General features: G+C 38.0%; 1 protein-coding gene across 2 annotated transcripts in view; it reads left to right on the top strand.

Annotated features, from left to right (window-relative positions):
- The window catches only part of LOC124712545 (protein argonaute-2-like), a 303,522-nt gene that overhangs the window by 243,899 nt on the left and 38,361 nt on the right, over positions 1-21,262 (top strand). For both annotated transcript variants that reach the window (XM_047242853.1, XM_047242854.1), the window contains exon 16: positions 20,857-20,947. In XM_047242853.1, coding sequence (XP_047098809.1) covers positions 20,857-20,947 — 91 coding nt within the window. The remainder of the gene's footprint in view (positions 1-20,856; positions 20,948-21,262) is intronic.

The following is a 21,262-nucleotide window of genomic DNA, read 5'->3' as shown; positions in this document are numbered from 1 at the left end:
TCCACCGGTTACTTGTCTTTTCTCTCAGAATTAGCTCCCCCTTAGCAGTCCCCTGCTGATGATGTGAATGGCGTGCAGTGGCCATCCGATGATCTGAATGGTGTACTACGAGGGCATACTGAAAAGTAATGCCTCCAATTTTTTATGTGCAAACTCTTAAAACATTTTTAAATAACGCTAAAATTAACATTCTGCATCATTACTCTTTATGTCTACATATTTATTTCTCACTGTAGTCACCCTGGCAAAGAACACATTTCTACCAACAAGAGACCAGTTTGTTGACATCTTCATTGTAGAATGTTTGACTTTGTTAACAGGGCCACAGCCTCACTTCTGCTTACAGTGCTTCAGCACTATCAAAATGAAGTCCTGAGAGGCGTTCTTTAAGCTTTGGAAACATTCGAAAATTGGATGGGGCCAAGTTGGGACTGTATGGAGGACGATTAGTGACAGTGAACCCAAGGCGTTAAATTGTTGCCACTCATGTGTGGTCTGGCAGTGTCACACTAAAGGAGAGGGTGCTCCAAGTATGGACAAACTCTCTGAATTCTAAACTCAGTTATAGCACACTGTTTCTGATGCATCAGCATAGTTACATTACCACTGTGCTACACACTACAATTCGGAGCCCTCTTGTAGCAGAGAGCTGCAAATATGTGAACATGAATACTTTTCAGCACACCCTCACAATATGAAATCGTTTGGCAAATTAGAGATCATCATGACACTTTCTTCAATTACAGGCCACATGTCCTGCTGATAGACTTTACATGGTTTTAATTAAGTTGTTTCCATTGCCTTCTGCATCCTCAAGCCATTGATCATTGCCAATTCTTCTGCCTTTCAGGAGCAATTTCCCACCCCTCGGGGAAAGGTTGCCCTAAACCCTATCCACTTTTCTGCTCTCTTCGACAAAGCCTTTGGCAGAATGAAGGTGATTCTTTATATTGAAAGTCTTCAGCCACCAACAGTTTTATTCAAAATTTAAGTACTGGATGGGATCAAATCCATGATTACTAGTCAGAGATGCTTCTATGCTACTCCTAGACTATGGGCCCCACTAGCCCTATCTTAAGTGAAAGACTTGCAGAAAATGTTCATTTTGCTGTGTTGATGCAACTCTACCTAGTACCCTGTAATAAATATTTTCCACAGTGTAACTTTTCTCTTTTGCAGATAAAACAAATGCGTGTACACCATGACCAGAAACGTCACAATATGCTTTCTGAAATTTTGACAAAACCTTGATTTGAACAAGGCTGAGAAATTAAGAGAGAGGAACAAAGATGAAACCCTTTGGGCAAAGAGTGTATTTTAAGTAATGCCCACCAAATTTTACCAACAGCCATAGCTCTTGTTAAACCTTTGTAATCTTAGTTACTTACTTACGTGAGGTGTACAGTTGTATGTTGTAGTCAAATGCTCTGTTGTTGTGCATCAATCAGTTTACAATGCAATTTGAAATACCATTGGATGAACATTTACATATTCAGTATCTCTCCATGGCAGTTTTAACCTTGGTATAAAGCCCAATGGCAGCCAAATGAATATTCAAGTTAATTAGTAAAATCTAGGAGACATTGATGATGTAACATTAGATGTTCAGAAAAACATCATCCATACAATTTTGAAGATAGCTAGGGCAAAAAGTTGTGAAAACTATTGCACAGCCAGCTTAACAACTTATGCATCCAAGCTGCTGACAAGAATAATATAAAGAAGAATGGAAAAGAAAATTGTGGATCTGTTAGATGATTCTAAGTTTGGATTTAGGAGAGGTAAAGGTGCCAAAGGCAGTTTTGACTTTGCATTTGATACTGGCAGCGAGACTGAAGAAAAATCAAAATATGCTCATAGGATTTGTTGATCTAGAAAAGTGATGGACAACGTGAAATGGTGCAAGTTGTTCAAAATTCTGAGAAACATAGGAGTAAGTTACAGGGAAAGACAGATGATATTAAAATACGTACAAGAACTTTAGTGGGAATAATAAAATTGGAAGACCAAGGACAGAGTGCTTGGGTTAAAAAGGCTGTGGGAGAGGAATGTAGTCCTTCACCCCTACTGTTCAATGTATACATGTAAGAAGCAATGAAGAAAATGAAAGGATGATTCAAGTGTGTGATCAAAATTCAGAGTGAGAGAATATCAATGATGAGATTAAGTGATGAGATTGCTATCCTCAGTGAAGGTGAAGAAGGAGCAGTGTATCAGTTGAATGGAAAGAATAGTCTAATGAACACAGAATATGGATTGAACATAAACCAGAAAAAGCCAAAAGTAATGAGAAGTAGTAGAAACATTGGTGGTCACAAAGCAGATGAAGCTAAGGAATTCTGTTAACTTGGAAGCAAAATAATGGATGAAGCATGGAGGACATAAAAAGTAGACTATCACAGGCAAAGAGGACTTCCTGGCCAAGAGAAGGCAACTGGTGTCAAACTTAGGTGTTAATATGAGGAAGAAATTTCTGAGAATGTACTTTCTGAACACAGCATTGAATGGTAGTGAACTGTTGACAGTGGGAAAGCAAGAACAGAAGAGTCTCGAAGCATGTGACATGTAGTGCTGCAGAAGAATGTTGAAAATCAGGTGAATTGATAAGATAAGAGATGAGGAGGTCCTCTGCAGAATCGCTAAAGAAAGGAATAAATGGAACACAATGACAAGGAGGAACAGGATGATTTATTTATTTACATTTTCTTTGCGTGGAGCCATCGTAATGAAGGCTTTTGCAAATGTCAGACTTAATACTATGGTTATATTTATACTTATAAAATACACTATATTTTGTAGCTGTTGCTTCTTATGTCTATTTTTTACTGCTGATTACAACTGATATGCTAATAATGCCTCATGTTACAATCACTATCTTAAAATTCATTGAAAGAATATAAACAATTTTCTATTAGAAAAGATTTTAATTTTGTTTTAAAAACATTTCCCGTGTACATTCTTAGAGAGTTTGGTAGCTTGTTATACCAAATCAAACCACTGATTTATGGACTTCTATCTATTTTTAACGTTGTTCTGTTACGGAAATAGTTACATTTTGTTCTAGTGTTGTGATCGTGTACATCACTGCCCTTGATAGCTTCTGTTGGTTGACTTATAAAAAATACAACTATTTTGAAGATGTACAGAGAATATATTGTCAGATATTCATGCTGCACAAACACTTCATGACATGAATCTCTATGTCCCATCCCATGTATAAGTCTTATTGCTCTTTTCTGTAGTAGTAGTATTCTTTTTTAATGTACATCAGCTGCACAGCCCCATAGTTCAATTCCATAATTGAGAAAGGGGTAAAGTGTTCCACAATATACTAATTTCAGTGCTTGGCTAGGAACTATCTTTGCAAGCTGGCTGAGGAGATATATGGCACTACTGACTTTTCCGCATACGAAATTAATGTGGTATGTCCACCGAAAATTTTCATCAACATATACACCCAGGAATTTACAGTTACCATTTTCTGTTGCAGAGATATTACACACACTATTCATATTGTGATGAGAAGTCAGTAGTTGAGATTTGGTGACATTCACTATGAGTCCCTGATCATTGAAGTATTTTGTTGCTTCTGTTACACCACTAGTAGCAAGAGATTCTAGCTCTTTAGATTCACTCCCATAGAATAAGATTGACATGTCATCTGCATAGCTTACAATATGGGAGTTAATGGGTTGTGCAGTGTCGTTAATATATATAAGGAAGAGAAAGGGTCCAAGGATTGAGCCCTGTGGTACACCTTGTAATACAGGTTCACTGGTGGACTGGGAGTTCATGATTTTCTTATCTAGTTTGTTTGACAATTTAGTGCTTTGCTTATGATTCAAAAGGTACGTGGTTAGAAGATTCATGGCTTGATCCCCAATACTATAAGATTTTAGCTTTTTAAAAAGTACCCTATGGTTTACCATATCAAATGCTCTTGTCAGGTCCAAAAATATACCTGCAATCTGCATCTTCTTGTCCAACAGACAGTAAACTTCATGGATGAACTGTGTAACTGCTGTGGTTGTACTTAGCTCTTTTCTGAAGCCATGCTGCGAATCTACAAGCAGTTTATGTTTTGTGAAAAAGGCACTTAGCTGAGAAAGGATAATGCTTTCGAATATATTACTAAAAGTGGGAATTAATGGTATTGGTCTATAGTTGGAGACTTCTTCCTTACTTCCCTTTTTATACACTGGTTTCACTACACTCATTTTTAGAACCGTTGGATACATGTTTTCTCTAATGCTGCAATTAATCACATGAATAAGAGGTTTAGAAATTTCTTTTAAGCATGCTTTAGTGGTAGCACTGGATATGCCATCCCATCCAGATGAAAATTTTTTCTTTAGCATGTATATTGCCCTGCAAACCTCCTGCTCATTCACTTCCACAAATTCAAATTCGGTACACTGGGTGAGATGGCACCGGATCTCTATCTGTGAATCTGTAATATGCGTTGATTGTTCACCAGAAATGTAGTAGTTATTAAAAATATTACATAGAGTATCTGGGTTTTTTATAATGTTACCATCATGTCTTATGCTGAGTGGTTCCATGTTCATCTTGTTGGGACCTTTTCGGTATTTGTCAATCAGATTCCAAGATGCTTTGCTTCTGTTGTCAGACTGTTCTATTGTTTTGCTGTTAATCTGCTTCCTTAGATTGACAATTTCAGTTTTAAAAGTTTGCTTGGCCCTATTGTATTTTTCCTTGAAAACCTGCATGGTAGTAGCTTTATAAAGCTGGTTTAGATCATGTACTTGCTGCCTGAGCCTAATCAGATTTGGTGGGAGTTTCAGTCTGGGATCACTTCCATTTTGACAGTGTTTAACTACCTTCTGGATTTCTCTGACTGGACAACTATGTTCATAATGGTGCAGTAGGGTTGAGTAGAATTCATTCCATTTCTCATCCGACCCTTTTACCTGGTACACAGAAACCCATTTCTCATTCGCTAGTTTGTCTTTAAGAGCATTAATATTTGAGGTATTCAGCATTCGTTTCTGTAGCACAATTTTTGTTATTTTAGGCACAACTGAATTTCTGTATTCTATCACCTGGCAGAAGTGGTCAGAATAAAGAAAGTCTAAGTTACTGTAATTTACCTTATCTATAACATCTTTGTTGATTATAGCATCATCTGTTCTAGTGAAACATGTGTCAGTCACTCTGGTGTCTGAGTTCACTATATTTACAAGATTGTATGTGATCAGTACATCACTGAGTTTCAAGTTACTATACTATTTGAGTTTGCATCTATATTAAAGCCACCTAATATAGTAAGGTCATTAGAACCAGCCTGACCAGCAACACTACTAAGATTATCCATAAACAGCATTGCATCAGCATTTGGTGGCCTATACACTCCAATCACTTTATGCTTTGGTAACTTTAAGATCATTACTGTGGCGTACAATACCTGTCATTTCAATTGATCCTTCTTTGGTGTGGTGTTCAAGAAAGGAAATTTTTTTAGCTTCTACATCCTTATTAACATAAATTGCCACACCACCACCTTTATGGTTTTGCCTACAATAACTACTTGCTAGTAAGTAACCTTCTAATCTATAGTATATTACGAGGAGCGTCCAGAAAGTAAGTTCCGATCGGTCGTGAAACGGAAACGACTATGAAAATCCGATAAAGCTTTGCACAGATGTGTTGGGTAGTGTCTCTAGTATAACCCCAGATAGCATCACATTGCTCTTTTCATTTCTGAACTCCCAGTGAGCGCATAAAAGATGTCTAGAAAATAGTGTCTCCCGCCAAGTACGAGGGCCTGGTGAGAAATTTCGTTTGAAGCTATGCAGCCAACATTACATAACTGTTGTGCTGTTTCTTCTTCAAGACAATTCTCAGCCGCATTCTGCAGGGGCAATGAAGATGCTCCTGCACCGTTTTCAATTGGAGGTGTTTGATTACCCACAATACAGCCCGTAATTGTCTCCCTCTGAGTTTCATCTCTGGTCGCATGAACCGCTGTCTATGAAGGCAAGATTTTGGCACAGATAACGGGCTGTAGGGCAGCATGGAGAATTGGCGGAAAGCATTGGCAGCTGCCTTCTATGATGAGGGTATTGAAAAGTTGGTACAACACTGCGACAAATGTCTTAAGTCAGAACGGCGACTACGCAGAGAAGTAGCTGGAAGGTGTAGCTAACTGTTACAAATAAAACATTTCTGATATTCACTGTGGTTTCCATTTCACGATCAACTGGAACTTACTTTCTGGATAGGCCTCGTATTTCACTGAATTTTAGCCCGTGTTCCGTTGTTACCTGTATATGTGGTAAGTGTTCCTCTATGAATATTTGTAGAATGTCTAGTTTGTTTCTGAGATATTGCACATTTAAATGCATTAACTTTAAGGGTGTTATCCCTTCTTGTTTGTTTACCATTTTGCACGAAACAAAATTGTTTGAGTTACACTTTTTACGACATTTTGTATACACTGGTTTTTTGGAACTGATCTGCAATGACTGAGCACTTATTTCACAGCCTGGGTTTTCTTTGCGCGAACGGGACTCAGTCATATCCGAAATACATTCCTGAAAACTATTATTATGGTCCTTTATTCTAAAAAAGTCTCGCTGTTGTAGCCCAGAGCAATTGGAGCTTTCTCCACACTGACTTTCTCGCACAGTTTGCTTCAACCCATTACATGCAGTCTCCCATCCTTCATCAAGGACACCAACCACTTCCTTGAACGCCTGGAATCCTTACCCAATCTGTTACCCCCGGAAACCATCCTTGTAACCATTGATGCCACGTCCTTATACACAAATATTCCGCATGTCCAGGGCCTCGCTGCGATGGAGCATTTCCTTTCACGCCGATCACCTGCCACCCTACCTAAAACCTCTTTCCTCATCACCTTAGCCAGCTTCATCCTGACCCACAACTTCTTCACTTTTGAAGGCCAGACATACCAACAATTAAAGGGAACAGCCATGGGTACCAGGATGGCCCCCTCGTACGCCAACCTATTCATGGGTCGCTTAGAGGAAGCCTTCTTGGTTACCCAAGTCTGCCAACCCGAAGTTTGGTACAGATTTATTGATGACATCTTCATGATCTGGACTCACAGTGAAGAAGAACTCCAGAATTTCCTCTCCAACCTCAACTCCTTTGGTTCCATCAGTTTCACCTGGTCCTACTCCAAATCCCATGCCACTTTCCTTGACGTTGACCTCCACCTGTCCAATGGCCAACTTCACACGTCCGTCCACATCAAACCCACCAACAAGCGACAGTACCTCCATTATGACAGCTGCCACCCATTCCACATCAAACGGTCCCTTCCCTACAGCCTAGGTCTTCGTGGCAAACGAATCTGCTCCAGTCCGGAATCCCTGAATCATTACACCAACAACCTGAAAACAGCTTTCGCATCCCGCAACTACCCTCCCGACCTGGTACAGAAGCAAATAACCAGAGCCACTTCCTCGTCCCCTCAAACCCAGAATCCCCCACAGAAGAACCACAAAAGTGCCCCACTTGTGACAGGATACTTTCCGGGACTGGACCAGACTCTGAATGTGGCTCTCCAGCAGGGATACGACTTCCTCAAATCCTGCCCTGAAATGAGATCCATCCTTCATGAAATCCTCCCCACTCCGCCAAGAGTGTCATTCCGCCGTCCACCTAACCTTCGTAACCTGTTAGTTCATCCCTATGAAATCCCCAAACCACCTTCCCTACCCTCTGGCTCCTATCCTTGTAACCGCCCCCGATGCAAAACCTGTCCCATGCACCCTCCCACCACCACCTACTCCAGTCCTGTAACCCGGAAGGTGTACACGATCAAAGGCAGAGCCACGTGTGAAAGCACCCACGTGATTTACCAACTGACCTGCCTACACTGTGACGCATTCTATGTGGGAATGACCAGCAACAAACTGTCCATTCGCATGAATGGACACAGGCAGACAGTGTTTGTTGGTAATGAGGATCACCCTGTGGCTAAACATGCCTTGGTGCACGGCCAGCACATCTTGGCACAGTGTTACACCGTCCGGGTTATCTGGATACTTCCCACCAACACCAACCTATCCGAACTCCGGAGATGGGAACTTGCCCTTCAGTACATCCTCTCTTCTCGTCATCCGCCAGGCCTCAATCTCCGCTAATTTCAAGTTGCCGCCACTCATACCTCACCTGTCTTTCAACAACTTCTTTGCCTCTACACTTCTGCCTCGACTGACATCTCTGCCCAAACTCTTTGTCTTTAAATATGTCTGCTTGTGTCTGTATGTGTGGATGGATATGTGCGTGTGTGCGAGTGTATACCTGTCCTTTTTTCCCCCTAAGGTAAGTCTTTCCGCTCCCGGGATTGGAATGACTCCTTACCCTCTCCTTTAAAACCCACTTCCTTTCGTCTTCCCCTCTCCTTCCCCCTTTCCTGATGAGGCAACAATTTGTTGCGAAAGCTTGAATTTTGTGTGTATGTTTGTGTTTGTTTGTGTGTCTATCGACCTGCCAGCGTTTTTGTTCGGTAAGTCACCTCATCTTTGTTTTTATATATAATTTTTCCCACGTGGAATGTTTCCTTCCATTATATTAGATTAGATTAGATTAGATTAATACTAGTTCCATGGATCATGAATACGATATTTCGTAATGATGTGGAACGAGTCGAATTTTCCAATACATGACATAATTAGGTTAATTTAACAACATACTTAAGTTAATATAACTACTTTTTTTGTATTTTTTTATTTTTATTTTTTTATCTTTTTTTATTTTTTTAATATTTTTTTTCTTAATTTATATCTAAAAATTCCTCTATGGAGTAGAAGGAGTTGTCATTCAGAAATTCTTTTAATTTCTTCTTAAATACTTGTTGGTTGTCTGTCAGACTTTTGATACTATTTGGTAAGTGACCAAAGACTTTAGTGCCAGTATAATTCACCCCTTTCTGTGCCAAAGTTAGATTTAATCTTGAATAGTGAAGATCGTCCTTTCTCCTAGTATTGTAGTTATGCACACTGCTATTACTTTTGAATTGGGTTTGGTTGTTAATAACAAATTTCATAAGAGAGTATATATACTGAGAAGCTGCTGTGAATATCCCTAGATCCTTAAATAAATGTCTGCAGGATGATCTTGGGTGGACTCCAGCTGTTATTCTGATTACACGCTTCTGTGCAATAAATACTTTATTCCTCAGTGATGAATTACCCCAAAATATGATGCCATATGAAAGCAATGAGTGAAAATATGCGTAGTAAGCTAATTTACTAAGATGTTTATCACCAAAATTTGCAATGACCCTTATTGCATAAGTAGCTGAACTCAAACGTTTCAGCAGATCATCAATGTGTTTCTTCCAATTTAATCTCTCATCAATGGACATACCTAAAAATTTGGAATATTCTACCTTAGCTATATGCTTCTGATTAAGGTCTATATTTATTAATGGCGTCATACCATTCACTGTACGGAACTGTATGTACTGTGTCTTATCAAAATTCAGTGAGAGTCCGTTTACAAGGAACCACTTAGTAATTTTCTGAAAGACAGTATTGACAATTTCATGAGTTAATTCTTGTTTCTCAGGTGTGATTACTATACTTGTATCATCAGCAAAGAGAACTAACTTTGCCTCTTCATGAATATAGAATGGCAAGTCATTAATATATAATAAGAACAACACAGGACCCAAGACTGACCCTTGTGGAACCCCATTCTTGATAGTTCCCCAGTTTGAGGAATGTGCTGATCTTTGCATGTTACGAGAACTACTTATTTCAACTTTCTGCACTCTTCCAGTTAGGTACGAATTAAACCATTTGTGCACTGTCCCACTCATGCCACAATACTTGAGATTGTCTAGCAGAATTTCATGATTTACACAATCAAAAGCCTTTGAGAGATCACAAAAAATCCCAATGGGAGGTGTTCGGTTATTCAGATCATTCAAAATTTGACTGGTGAAAGCATATATGGCATTTTCTGTTGAAAAACCTTTCTGGAAACCAAACTGACATTTTGTTAGTATTTCATTTTTACAGATATGTGAAGCTACTCTTGAATACATTACTTTCTCAAAAATTTTGGATAAAGCTGTTAGAAGGGAGATTGGACGGTAATTGTTGACATCAGATTTATCCCACTTTTTATGCAAAGGTATAACAATAGCATATTTCAGTCTATCAGGGAAAATGCCCTGTTCCAGAGAGCTATTACACAGGTGGCTGAGAATCTTACTTATCTGTTGAGAACAAGCTTTTAGTATTTTGCTGGAAATGCCATCAATTCCATGTGAGTTTTTGCTTTTAAGCAAGTTTATTATTTTCCTAATTTCAGAGGGAGAAGTGGGTGAGATTTCAATTGTATCAAATTGCATAGGTATGACCTCTTCCATTAACAGCCTAGCATCTTCTAATGAACACCTGGATCCTACTATATCCATAACATTTAGAAAATGATTATTAAAAATATTTTCAACTTCTGACTTTTTGTTCGTAAAGTTTTCATTCAATTTGATGGTAATACTGTCTTCCTCTGCTCTTGGTTGACCTGTGGGAAACTAGCTTGGCCTTCCCTTTCCTGTTTAAGTGGAATCCGTGTTTTGTATATTCATCACGACTCATCTTACTTAAGTCTATCAAATTTACACGGCTAAATTTATCACACAGTTTCTTTAGCTCGGAATTGTAGTGTCGAATCTCTTTGTTTACACACGATCACTGTGGTAAATCATGTCGCACTGGCACGTTTGGATGACAATGTTCGTTTGAAATAGTTTTGGTAATATGTTATGGAGGTCTCGCAGGGCTGTCTTGCTTTCAGTTTTGTATACGTTGTTGCTGCCGCCAATAATCACAACGTGAGCGTCTTTGTCCAATTGACTTTTTTCTGTTGTAATATTCTCCACCACTGCATTTAACATTGCACCAGGCTTGATTTTGCAAAAACTGAATGCTTTGAAGGCATACTTTCGCGAAAACGTTTGGATAATCTTTTCCATGACTGTCGGCATACAGAAGAAGCCCTTTGGTGCATCTTAAGGTTGGCAAGTTCTTTTTTGGTTCTTTAGCGGTAGTTTTGTGATTACTTTCTGGTTTGTTTATGTCTATTGTGTTACCACAATCCGCTACAAGTGCTGAGAATTTGTTTGATAATGGTATCACTGGGGCTGTACTTACATGTAGTTCTTGCTTGTTTGTTTTTTTTCGGCACACACCACATTTTCTACGCGGAATGACTATTAACAATGGCGTTGTCTTGAGTTAAGTGATCATTCCGATCCACTGCTTTATATTTAGTTTCCAGCTCTTGATATTTTCTCAGAAGTTCTTGATATTTTGTATTGATTGATACTAAATCATCTGTTAACACGCTTATTATTTTTTCTTTTGTCTTTAGCGTGTTCGTTATTTCGTTTTCCGCGGCACTTACGAAGCACTGTCGGCATGTCCAGTCATGTTCATCTTTTATATATTTCAAATTGACTTTGACACATTTATTGTGGTACCAGTACTTGCAGTCAGCACACAGGATCCCTCTTTTGAACTTCTTCACGCAAATTTTACAAATCTCACTATCACTTTTTAAAGAAACTGGGACATCACTACACGAAAAATGTTCACTCAACGCCATCTTGCAATGATAGGACATGTGGTAAGGCATCAGGAATTAATCTCCTGGGTACTAAGCAGAACTGTACAGGATAAAAACTGTAGGGGAAGGCAGAGATTGGAACACATCCCACATGTAATTTGAGGGCATGGGGTGCAAGTGCTAGTCAATGAAGATGTTGACACAGGAGAGGAATTTGTGGCCAGTCAGTGCAACTGATAAATTGTGGAGGCATGTGTGGAAAGGGGTAGGAGAGAGGAAATATGATTTGCAAAACAGGTACTCAAACTGAAACAAGAAATGTAAAAGTTAACATAAATTTGTTGATTTGCAATTGTGCCATTCTGAAGAACTGTACAGCATGTTGAATAATTTAGGATCAGAAAAGTTCATTAAAACAAATGGTATTGCTGTCTAGGAAATTCTCTCAGATGCTTTCCTTCCTAAAGTTGTCTAACAAATTTTCATTTATATCTTCTGCCATAATTAAGTATATGAGTTATTCTCACAGTGATAGAATCATAAAACAATTTAATGAATAATGTCATGGAAATCAATCAAATTAGGACCATTATGGATGAAAACACATGTGACACTGGTGTAATGTTCTAGGATTTTTGTTATTGATTTTGCAAACTGGTTTTCATCTGTTACACCATCATCAGGTACAAAGATAAAGGTGTGTGGCCATGAAATTTTCGTAAGATCAACTAATTCATCTACAGAGTATCTCAGTTGGTCTCCAACAATGATCATTGGTAATGTTTGATTTAGGACTAAAACGAGGAATTATTTCAGTGAAAATGTGATGTAAAATTATTGGATTAGATAAAATATGTGAGATGTTGAATAATGAACTATATAATAAATTATGACAACTTTTCTGAGAAGAAAATAACTTTGGTGACATGTTCCAAGGGAGTGGCTGAACAAAATAATCTTGTCCTTTATATGGCCCAATATTACAAACAGATAAGATATATAAGTGAGATTAAGCAGACAAGTGATGCAGCTGTAGCTGTGACAGAGTAGTGAAACTATAGTAACTGAAATAAAGGAAAAAAATGGGGCATGTGAGTAGAAGGGGCGGTTTACAACATAGCCTGGATTGGATTTTGAATTGTATCTGCAGTTACAAGTGGCAAATAATCGAACTGTATCTGGTCATGTAGCAATAAGCAAAATTGACATATTTTTACTAATTTCCATTATTTCAAGGTAGTTCACCTTCCTCTCTTATGGATGTGACGTAAGATTTCATGTTTCACGTAGCAATTATGGCCTTCTTTAAGTAGGCAGTCTCCAAAAGCAATGGGAAAAATGCAAAAACACGCCCTATCACAAAGTTTCCAGGAAAGAAATAGAAGGGGCGGGGGGGGGGGGGGGGGGGGGGGAAGAAATAACCCTTGAGTTATGCTAGGGTGTGATATCTCCTCGAAACATGCTCATGAACTGGGAAGGTCTAACCTATTACTAGTGCCCCTTCAGTTAAAAAAAAGACAAGTCTTAAACAGTTTCAGGAAGAGTGATAGTATGGTTACAGTAATCATATCAGACAAAGGGAGTACTGTTGTCGTGATGAAAAAAGGTGTCTACGTAAACAAAATGCAATATTTTATGATGTCCCCCAACAACAGATGCAAAGGACCCCACACAATCTTCTAATGATAAAGCTAGAAGTATTATCAAACTGAGTAAAAGTATAATATTAGACTATGATACCTTTTGTATCACCAACATGAATCCTATAGCTCACAGACTGTAAGGCCTACATAAACTCCATAAGGATAATATGCCCACCCATTCTGTAGTGTCTTCATTCTCAGCCCTATGCTACAAATTAGCCAGTGAGATAACTGACTTGATCAAAATTAAAACCAAGTTTAAACCAAATCATGTTATTCTTAAATTCAGTTCAAATCGTCCTTTGTGTCGAGCTAGTTTCTTTTGATGTCAGCAACTTATTTACTAATATACCTTAACAGTATCACCTAAACATTCTCACAGACTTAATACGTAAATCAGGAGCTAACCCAGTTGTCAGAGCTGAAATAGGATGATCTACATACATTTGCCTAACAAAAAATAATTTTCATTTCAATGACAAGATACACAAAAAGTCGAATGGTCTAGGCATGGGATCCTCCCTCAGTCCAATTCTTGTTGAAAACTTTATGGAAAATTTTGAAAACAGTTCTTTGGAAAATAACACCTTGTTTTTCAAGGGTGGATGCTGCTTTGGATATGTCAGTGATGTGTTATGCTTATTTACATATACTATCAGACAACTTCGAACATTCCTCAAGCAGCTAAATTTCAGAAACAACAGTGTCATATCCACTCTGGAGCTGGGGGTAACTCAGTAAATTATGTAAATCTAAGCATAGATATACGTCCAAGATTTACAGAAACCCTACCAATGCAGACACTGTATGGTCTGCCAATTCCCTGCATCTATTGACTCATAAACATACTGCATTCATTTCAGTGACACATCACCTAATATCCATCCTCATGAGTGATGACAACTGAATTAAATACAATCAAACAAGGGCTAGTCCCCAGCATTGGCGGACTTCATAATTCATAAAAAGCAGAAACAACAAGTGTCCTCACTTTTTTGCCCTGTTCTCAGCTCATCACCTCAAGATCTCAAAAATGGTACACAGTTCCATATCTAGAAAAAGTTTATCTGATTGTGACAAGAAATCTAAAATCCTGGAACTTTGAAATGTCATTTTATGTGCACAACACTGTTGAACACTTTTCGCCTAATGGTAAGTCCATCACTTCGGCTGTAGAAAAGAGTGAAATATATAAAGTCAGTTTTAATTGTGCCAGATTCTATGTAGATCAGTCTGGCAGGACAATATGCATCCATGAGGAAGGAACACCACAGAAGTTGGAAACTTAGGAAAGGAAACTCTACTTTTGCAGAACATCTGCTTAAAGAAGACCGTGGTTAGAAGGTGCGAAGTGAAGTCTACTACCACATCCATAAAGTAAGGAAGATGAACTGCTTTGGATATTAATAAACATATGTCCATCTGCCAAAACTTATTGCAGAATGCTCAGAGACAGTTCTCTTACTCACTCACGCCTAACTGCAGATACTACTCATAATCCCATCCAGACTATATTGTAAATTATTCCTCGTAAAAAAAAAAATTACACTGTCCCAATTACAAATGCACCACTTACCTGCTTAATCTCACTTATATCTTAACTGTTTATAATATTGGACCTGTAAATGACAAGATTATTTTATTCAGCCTCTCTGTTGGAACAAGTCATCCAGGTTTATTGTTCAACTTACTTTCTTCTCAGAACAGTTGTTGTAATTTGTTATATATTTATGTGTTGCATATTTTATCCAAGTTCAGTAATTTTACATCACATTTTCCCTGAGATAATTCCTCTCATTTTTGTCCTAAATCAAATATTAATAAAGGGCATTGTTGGAAAACAACTGAGATTCTCCGTAGAGGCATTACAATATTGTACCAGTGTCATGTGTATTTTCATTAGTAATGTATAAAATATTCTACCAAGAACAGAAAGAACAGTCAATCAGCGAAATTAGTAACCATTTTTATTCCAATTATATTGTTCCTCAGAGACAGAAACTCATCTTCTTCTTCACAAGATTTCATCTCACTCTTGGATGCCAGCCACAGCATAAATTTCACTGTGCCATCATTGTGTATTTACAGTCACAGTGTAGGGAAGCAGCCTTCTCACGCCATATAAAATTCACATCAGTCTTTCCATTGTGTGCCAGCCTAGTCTGCTGTAACTAGCTCCGACGTCATAAATATTGCACAATACTTTAAAATGAAGTAAATAACCTGAAACGTTTCTAGCATGTCAGGAGTAATACAAAATCAATATGTGTTGGATATCAGTTAAATAACTTTAACCATTTTCGAAATTTGGATGTTTTTCTGTAAAAATCATTAGCGCAACAGAAAAGAGCTAGAAACTTAAAAATTTATATTTAGATTCCTTTTGCATAATAATTTAGTAGAAACAGTATTCTGGATCTCAAATTAAAATTTTAGTTGAAATTCATGATTTTCTGGTTTTTGTCTTAGGAATTAAGGAAGCAAGATAGATTAAGTAGGCGAATAAATAAAGCTAGGATGTTTAAATTTAAGTAGAAGGGAGATCCGCTATAATAATAAAGATGTGAGAAGTTTCAACTGAATAACTATAAAACTATAGCGATAGCGTATCTCCAAAGGGTAAGTTCAGAGCTCGTCTACTGCGTGTAGTGTAATTAAATTAATTATCTCGCCCAAAATATTTGACTTAGCCACGTCAGACTTTTATTATGATTACTTACCTGTGTGCTGATTGCACATTTAAATTGAGAGCTTCATCATCCATCAGAAAAGGAAGCAATGATTTATTCAATAATTTAAAGTGGTGCATTACTAGCCCAGCGCCTACTCGGGAGAGCAAATTTGATCAGGTGTTCCCCTAGCCGTCCGCACCGCGGCTTTATATGTAAGAACGCTGTGCGAGAAAAAGAGGGTCCCAGTTCTCTACAGACACTGATTAGCGCACCACCTGTGCCGGGAGTCGCGTCGCGTTGGTATCGTTGATATAAACAGCCTCGGATGCAGTAATAAGTCACTCGGGATACGCGTAACCATGAAATCGTTTTCGAGTGAAGTGTTAATTTTGGGATGACGGTAATGATCTATCTTTAGTTTGCGTATAATAGAGGGAAACATTCCACGTGGGAAAAATATATCTAAAAACACAGATGATGTGACTTACCGAACGAAAGTGCTGGCAGGTCGATAGACACACAAACAAACACAAACATACACACGAAATTCAAGCTTTCGCAACAAACTGTTGCCTCATCAGGAAAGAGGGAAGGAGAGGGAAAGACGAAAGGATGTGGGTTTTAAGGGAGAGGGTAAGGAGTCATTCCAATCCCGGGAGCGGAAAGACTTACCTTAGGGGGAAAAAGGGACAGATATACACGCGCACACACACACATATCCATCCGCACATACACAGACACAAGCCAGTATGTGCGGATGGATATGTGTGTGTGTGCGAGTGTATACCTGTCCCTTTTTCCCCCTAAGGTAAGTCTTTCCGCTCCCGGGATTGGAAGGACTCCTTACCCTCTCCCTTAAAACCCACATCCTTTCGTCTTTCCCTCTCCTTCCCTCTTTCCTGATGAGGCAACAGTTTGTTGTGAAAGCTTGAATTTAGTGTGTATGTTTGTGTTTGTTTGTGTGTCTATCGACCTGCCAGCACTTTCGTTCGGTAAGTCACATCATCTGTGTTTTTAGATTTAGTTTGCGTATGTCGTATTTTCACATGCCGCCGCAGGACAGACATTCTACCATTATTAGCGTGGCGTTTGGTGAACATTATCATCAAATTATGGCGAGCATTCACTTAAACATTTAATTTGAACAGTTATAGTTGCATCAGCGCATTAGACTCTGAACTGCTCTGGTAGTTGGATTGTGTGGATTCTTTTTGGTCAGTGACTTTCAGAATATAGTGAACATTTTAGAGAGAATGGTTTTTTGATTATGAATCCCAGACAATCTCCTAATTCCTCAGAGCTATAAGCTGTAGCTATAAATGTATTTCTAAGATGAAGTGGGCACTAGGAATTCTAATTACAGGTTTCACGTTTTGCTAATCACTTTCTGGTTGCCAATATTGTAGTTACAGAGCCAGTGTTAAGAACGGCAAACAACAGCATTAAATAAATAATTGGAACATTAACAATTATTCCACCCGCCGCCCCACAACAGGTTAAGCTGAATACTTCTCATTAGCAATTACAGAGGAAGAAGGGAACACAGGAGGGAGGGGGTCAAACTCTCAAACAGTTATTTCTTTCCTGGATGCCACTGTAAATGTTTCCTGCTGTAGTATGAGAAGCATTCTTAGCACTGTGCCTTCCATTTAATACTGTGAACCAGCTGCACAATGCCAGAAATTTTCCATCAAATCCATATCAGTATAGATTCCAGTGCATCTTTTTGTTCAAGAAAGCTTTTTTTCTAGCAGCACTCTGCGGGTGTTTGTTCCTTTCAATATCAAAATAGAAATTGGCCATGGCTTCTTCAAGGGCCCACCTTGGCATTTATATTAATTTATTTAAGCAAAGCAAGCAATAAATGCCACAAGGAGGGTAGCAGGAAGGTGTATACACCCAATTACTCTGAAATGGGACTCTAGTGTTCAAAAACAGGGAGTGAAAGGTGATTTACAATTTGTGCAAAAATCTGGCTGCAGTTACAAGAGTTGAAATAAATTAAAGGGAAGCAGTAGTTGAGAAGGAAGTGAGACGGGATTGTAACCTTTACCCTGTGTTATTCAAGATAAAGTAAAGAGAAATAAAGAGAAATTTTGAAAGGAAATCAATGCTCAGGGAGAAGAAGTAAAAACTTCCAAGTTTTGCTGATGACATTGTCACTCTGTCAGGGGTAGCAAAGAACTTGGAAGAGCAATTGAACAGAATGGATAGTATCACAAAAAGAAGTTATAAGATGAATATTGGTAAAAGTGAAACAAGGGTGATGGAATGTAGCCGTATCAAATCAGCCGACACCGAGGAAATTAGATTATAAAACGAGACATTAAAAGTAGTAGATGAGTTTTGCTATTGTGGCATGATGGCTACAGTAGAGAGAACAGAAAATGCAGTCTGGCAATGGCAAGTAAAGCATTTCTGAAAAAGAGAAATTTTTTATCATTGAATATAAATTTAAATGTTGGGAAGTCTGTCCTGGAGGTAAATGTCTGGAGTATAGCCTTCTACAGAAATAAAACATGGATGATAAGCAGTTGAGACAAAAAGAGTATTTAACCAGTTGAGACAAAAAGCAAATTTAAGCTTTTGAAATGTGGTGCTATAGAAGAACATTGAAGATTAGGAAATAGGGGGAAAAAGAACTATATGGCACAACTTGATTAAAAGAAGGGAATGGTTGATAAGATGCATCCTGAGACATCAAGGAATAGATAATTTGGTAATGGTAGGAAGTGTAGGGATAAAATTGGTAGATGGAGACCAAGGCTTGGGTACAGTAAGTATGTTCAAATGGATGTAGGTTGTAGTAGTTATTCAGAGATGAAGAGACTTTTACAGGGTAGACTAGTGTGGAGAGGTGCCTAGTCCAGACTGTGGAGAATACAGACAACCTTGGAAAAATATAACACTATCACATAAAAATAAAAAGTAACAAACCCCTTAGAAGTAGCCAACACATTTAACAACTTTTTCACAGGTGTTGCTGAAAATATGTTACAATCAAACTTAAAGAGCATCCAGGCAAATGAGTATAAAATAAGTGCATGTAGAGGATCAATGTACATCAGTTCTGTTTCACAAGATGAAGTAGCTAAAGCAATAAAAGGACTAAAAAATTCCAAATCGGCAGGTATTGATGGTATACCTGCAACAACGTTAAAGAAGAGCGCATCAAACCTAATTGAAGTACTCACACATTTATGCGACTGCTCACTTCAGGCAGGCACTTTCCCTGATGTGTTAAAAACATCAAAAGTTATTCCTGTATATAAAACAGGGGCTAAAGACAATGTAAATAACTACAGACGCATCACAATTTCCTCCTGCATCTCTAAAGTACTGGAAAAAGTTATGTATGAGAAGCTTATGAAATTTATAAATAAAAACAGCATCCTATGTAATGAACAACATGGATTCAGAAATAAGAGGTCAACGACAACTGCTGTCTATGAGTGCATCAATTCCATCCTAAACCTGATGGACAAAAAACAGGAAACAATAGGAGTCTTTATTGACTTGTCAAAAGCTTTTGACATGGTGGACCATAAAATTCTGCTATCAAAGCTAGAAAGATACAGTATTCGAGGTCTGTCCAACAAGTGGATCAGGTCCTTCCTGAAAAATCGTATGCAGGCAGTGTGCGTCAAGAACACAAATATTGAACTAAAAACTGTATCTAATCACTTATCTGACTATAAACAAATAAAATGTGGTGTACCCCAAGGATCCGTATTGGGACCCCTTCTGTTTCTTCTGTACATAAATGATCTAAGCTTAAATATTAATGCACACAAATCAATCATATTTGCAGATGACACCACGATTCTACTAAAAGGAGATGACGATGAACAGTTACAGCAGACAGTAAACACGGTCACGAAACAACTTAGCAGCTGGGCACAGAGTAATCAGCTTGTAATAAACAGTAAGAAAACCGTTGCTCTAAAATTCCACAATGTTCCTAACAAGGCCATGTTTATCCCATCAGTCTCTATCAATGACGAACCAGTTGGTACCAGTACTGAAACCCAATTCTTAGGACTTTGGCTGCAGAGTAACATCAGATGGAATAAGCATATTGAATATCTCAATGCAGAACTGAGCAAAACATGTTATCTTCTTTGTTCATTAAAATCATGCTGTAGTGAGAAAACAGCATTGAATGCGTATCATGCGTACTTTCATTCTCGTCTTAGATATGGGGCCACCTTCTGGGGAATTCTAAAATAGCTAATAGCACTTTTAAACTACAAAAAAGGGCCATTAGAATCTTGTTTGGGTGCAAGCCTAGAGACTCTTGTAAACTGCTGTTTAAGAAATCTGGTATTCCCCCATTACCGTGTGTATACATTATGGAAACCCTTTTGTTCTTTAAATTAAATGTAATAGGCAAGGAACAGAGACTACAAAAAAACTGTGATATACATGAGCACTTTACCAGACAAAACAGAAACTTACATATGACTTGAATCAGCACAGCACTGTGCCAAAAAGGTACTTTTCACATGGGAGTTAAGCTTTATAACAAACTTCCTGAAAACATAAAAGCTATCAAGAGGTCAATACATTTGGAAAATCTCTAAAGTCATATTTACAGCATCACTGCTTTTACTCCATTGAAGAATATTTAAATTTATGAAATGTGTTATATAAATACTTACGTGTAAAGTGTATTATTGTAAGCTTAAATATGTATGCCTTGAAATTACTTTCAGACTGTATATTTATAACTTTACTTGTCCAATGTCTTATGCATAAGCTGCTATGTAGACAACAGGACCAATAAAATACAATCTACAACAACAGTTTTTCTCCCTCTCGCTATATGAACTTCTCATTAAGTTAAAATAACACCCCTATCCTTTTTGCTGCAAGCTATAAGCTGAAGGGCCAGCTCACATTCATAGAATGAAGCACCTCATTTATAAAGTGAGAATGTGCAAAAATTATTATTTTTTTTTTTTTTTCAGACCTCCATGTCTTATTGAACCGATCATGATCATAGGAGCAGATGTGACACACCCATCACCAGACCAGAGAAATATTCCTTCAGTAGCTGCAGTAAGTAATGTATTCATTTGCTAGTATCCCATGTACAGAATTATTCTGCATTGCAAACAAGTACTATACATAATGTAAATGTTGAGTCATTCTGTATGTGAAGTTATGATTCCACCTGTAAAAGAATGCTGCAGAAAACACTACCAGCTACCACTTAGTTACATTCATTATGCTGGAGCCAATAGAGGTTTCAGTGTGTTCTAAATTTAGAAAGGTTTTACAATAAAGGTGGGTAAAATATACCTTTCTACACCCTTCATGTGATACTATGGGATTTGTGAAGAAACTGGAACGCCCAAGATTAATAGTACATTT

The sequence above is a fragment of the Schistocerca piceifrons genome, chromosome 8, assembly GCF_021461385.2.
Source record: "Schistocerca piceifrons isolate TAMUIC-IGC-003096 chromosome 8, iqSchPice1.1, whole genome shotgun sequence".
In the NCBI taxonomy this organism is placed as follows: Eukaryota; Metazoa; Arthropoda; class Insecta; order Orthoptera; family Acrididae; genus Schistocerca; species Schistocerca piceifrons.
This window is presented reverse-complemented; position numbering and strand designations above follow the sequence as displayed.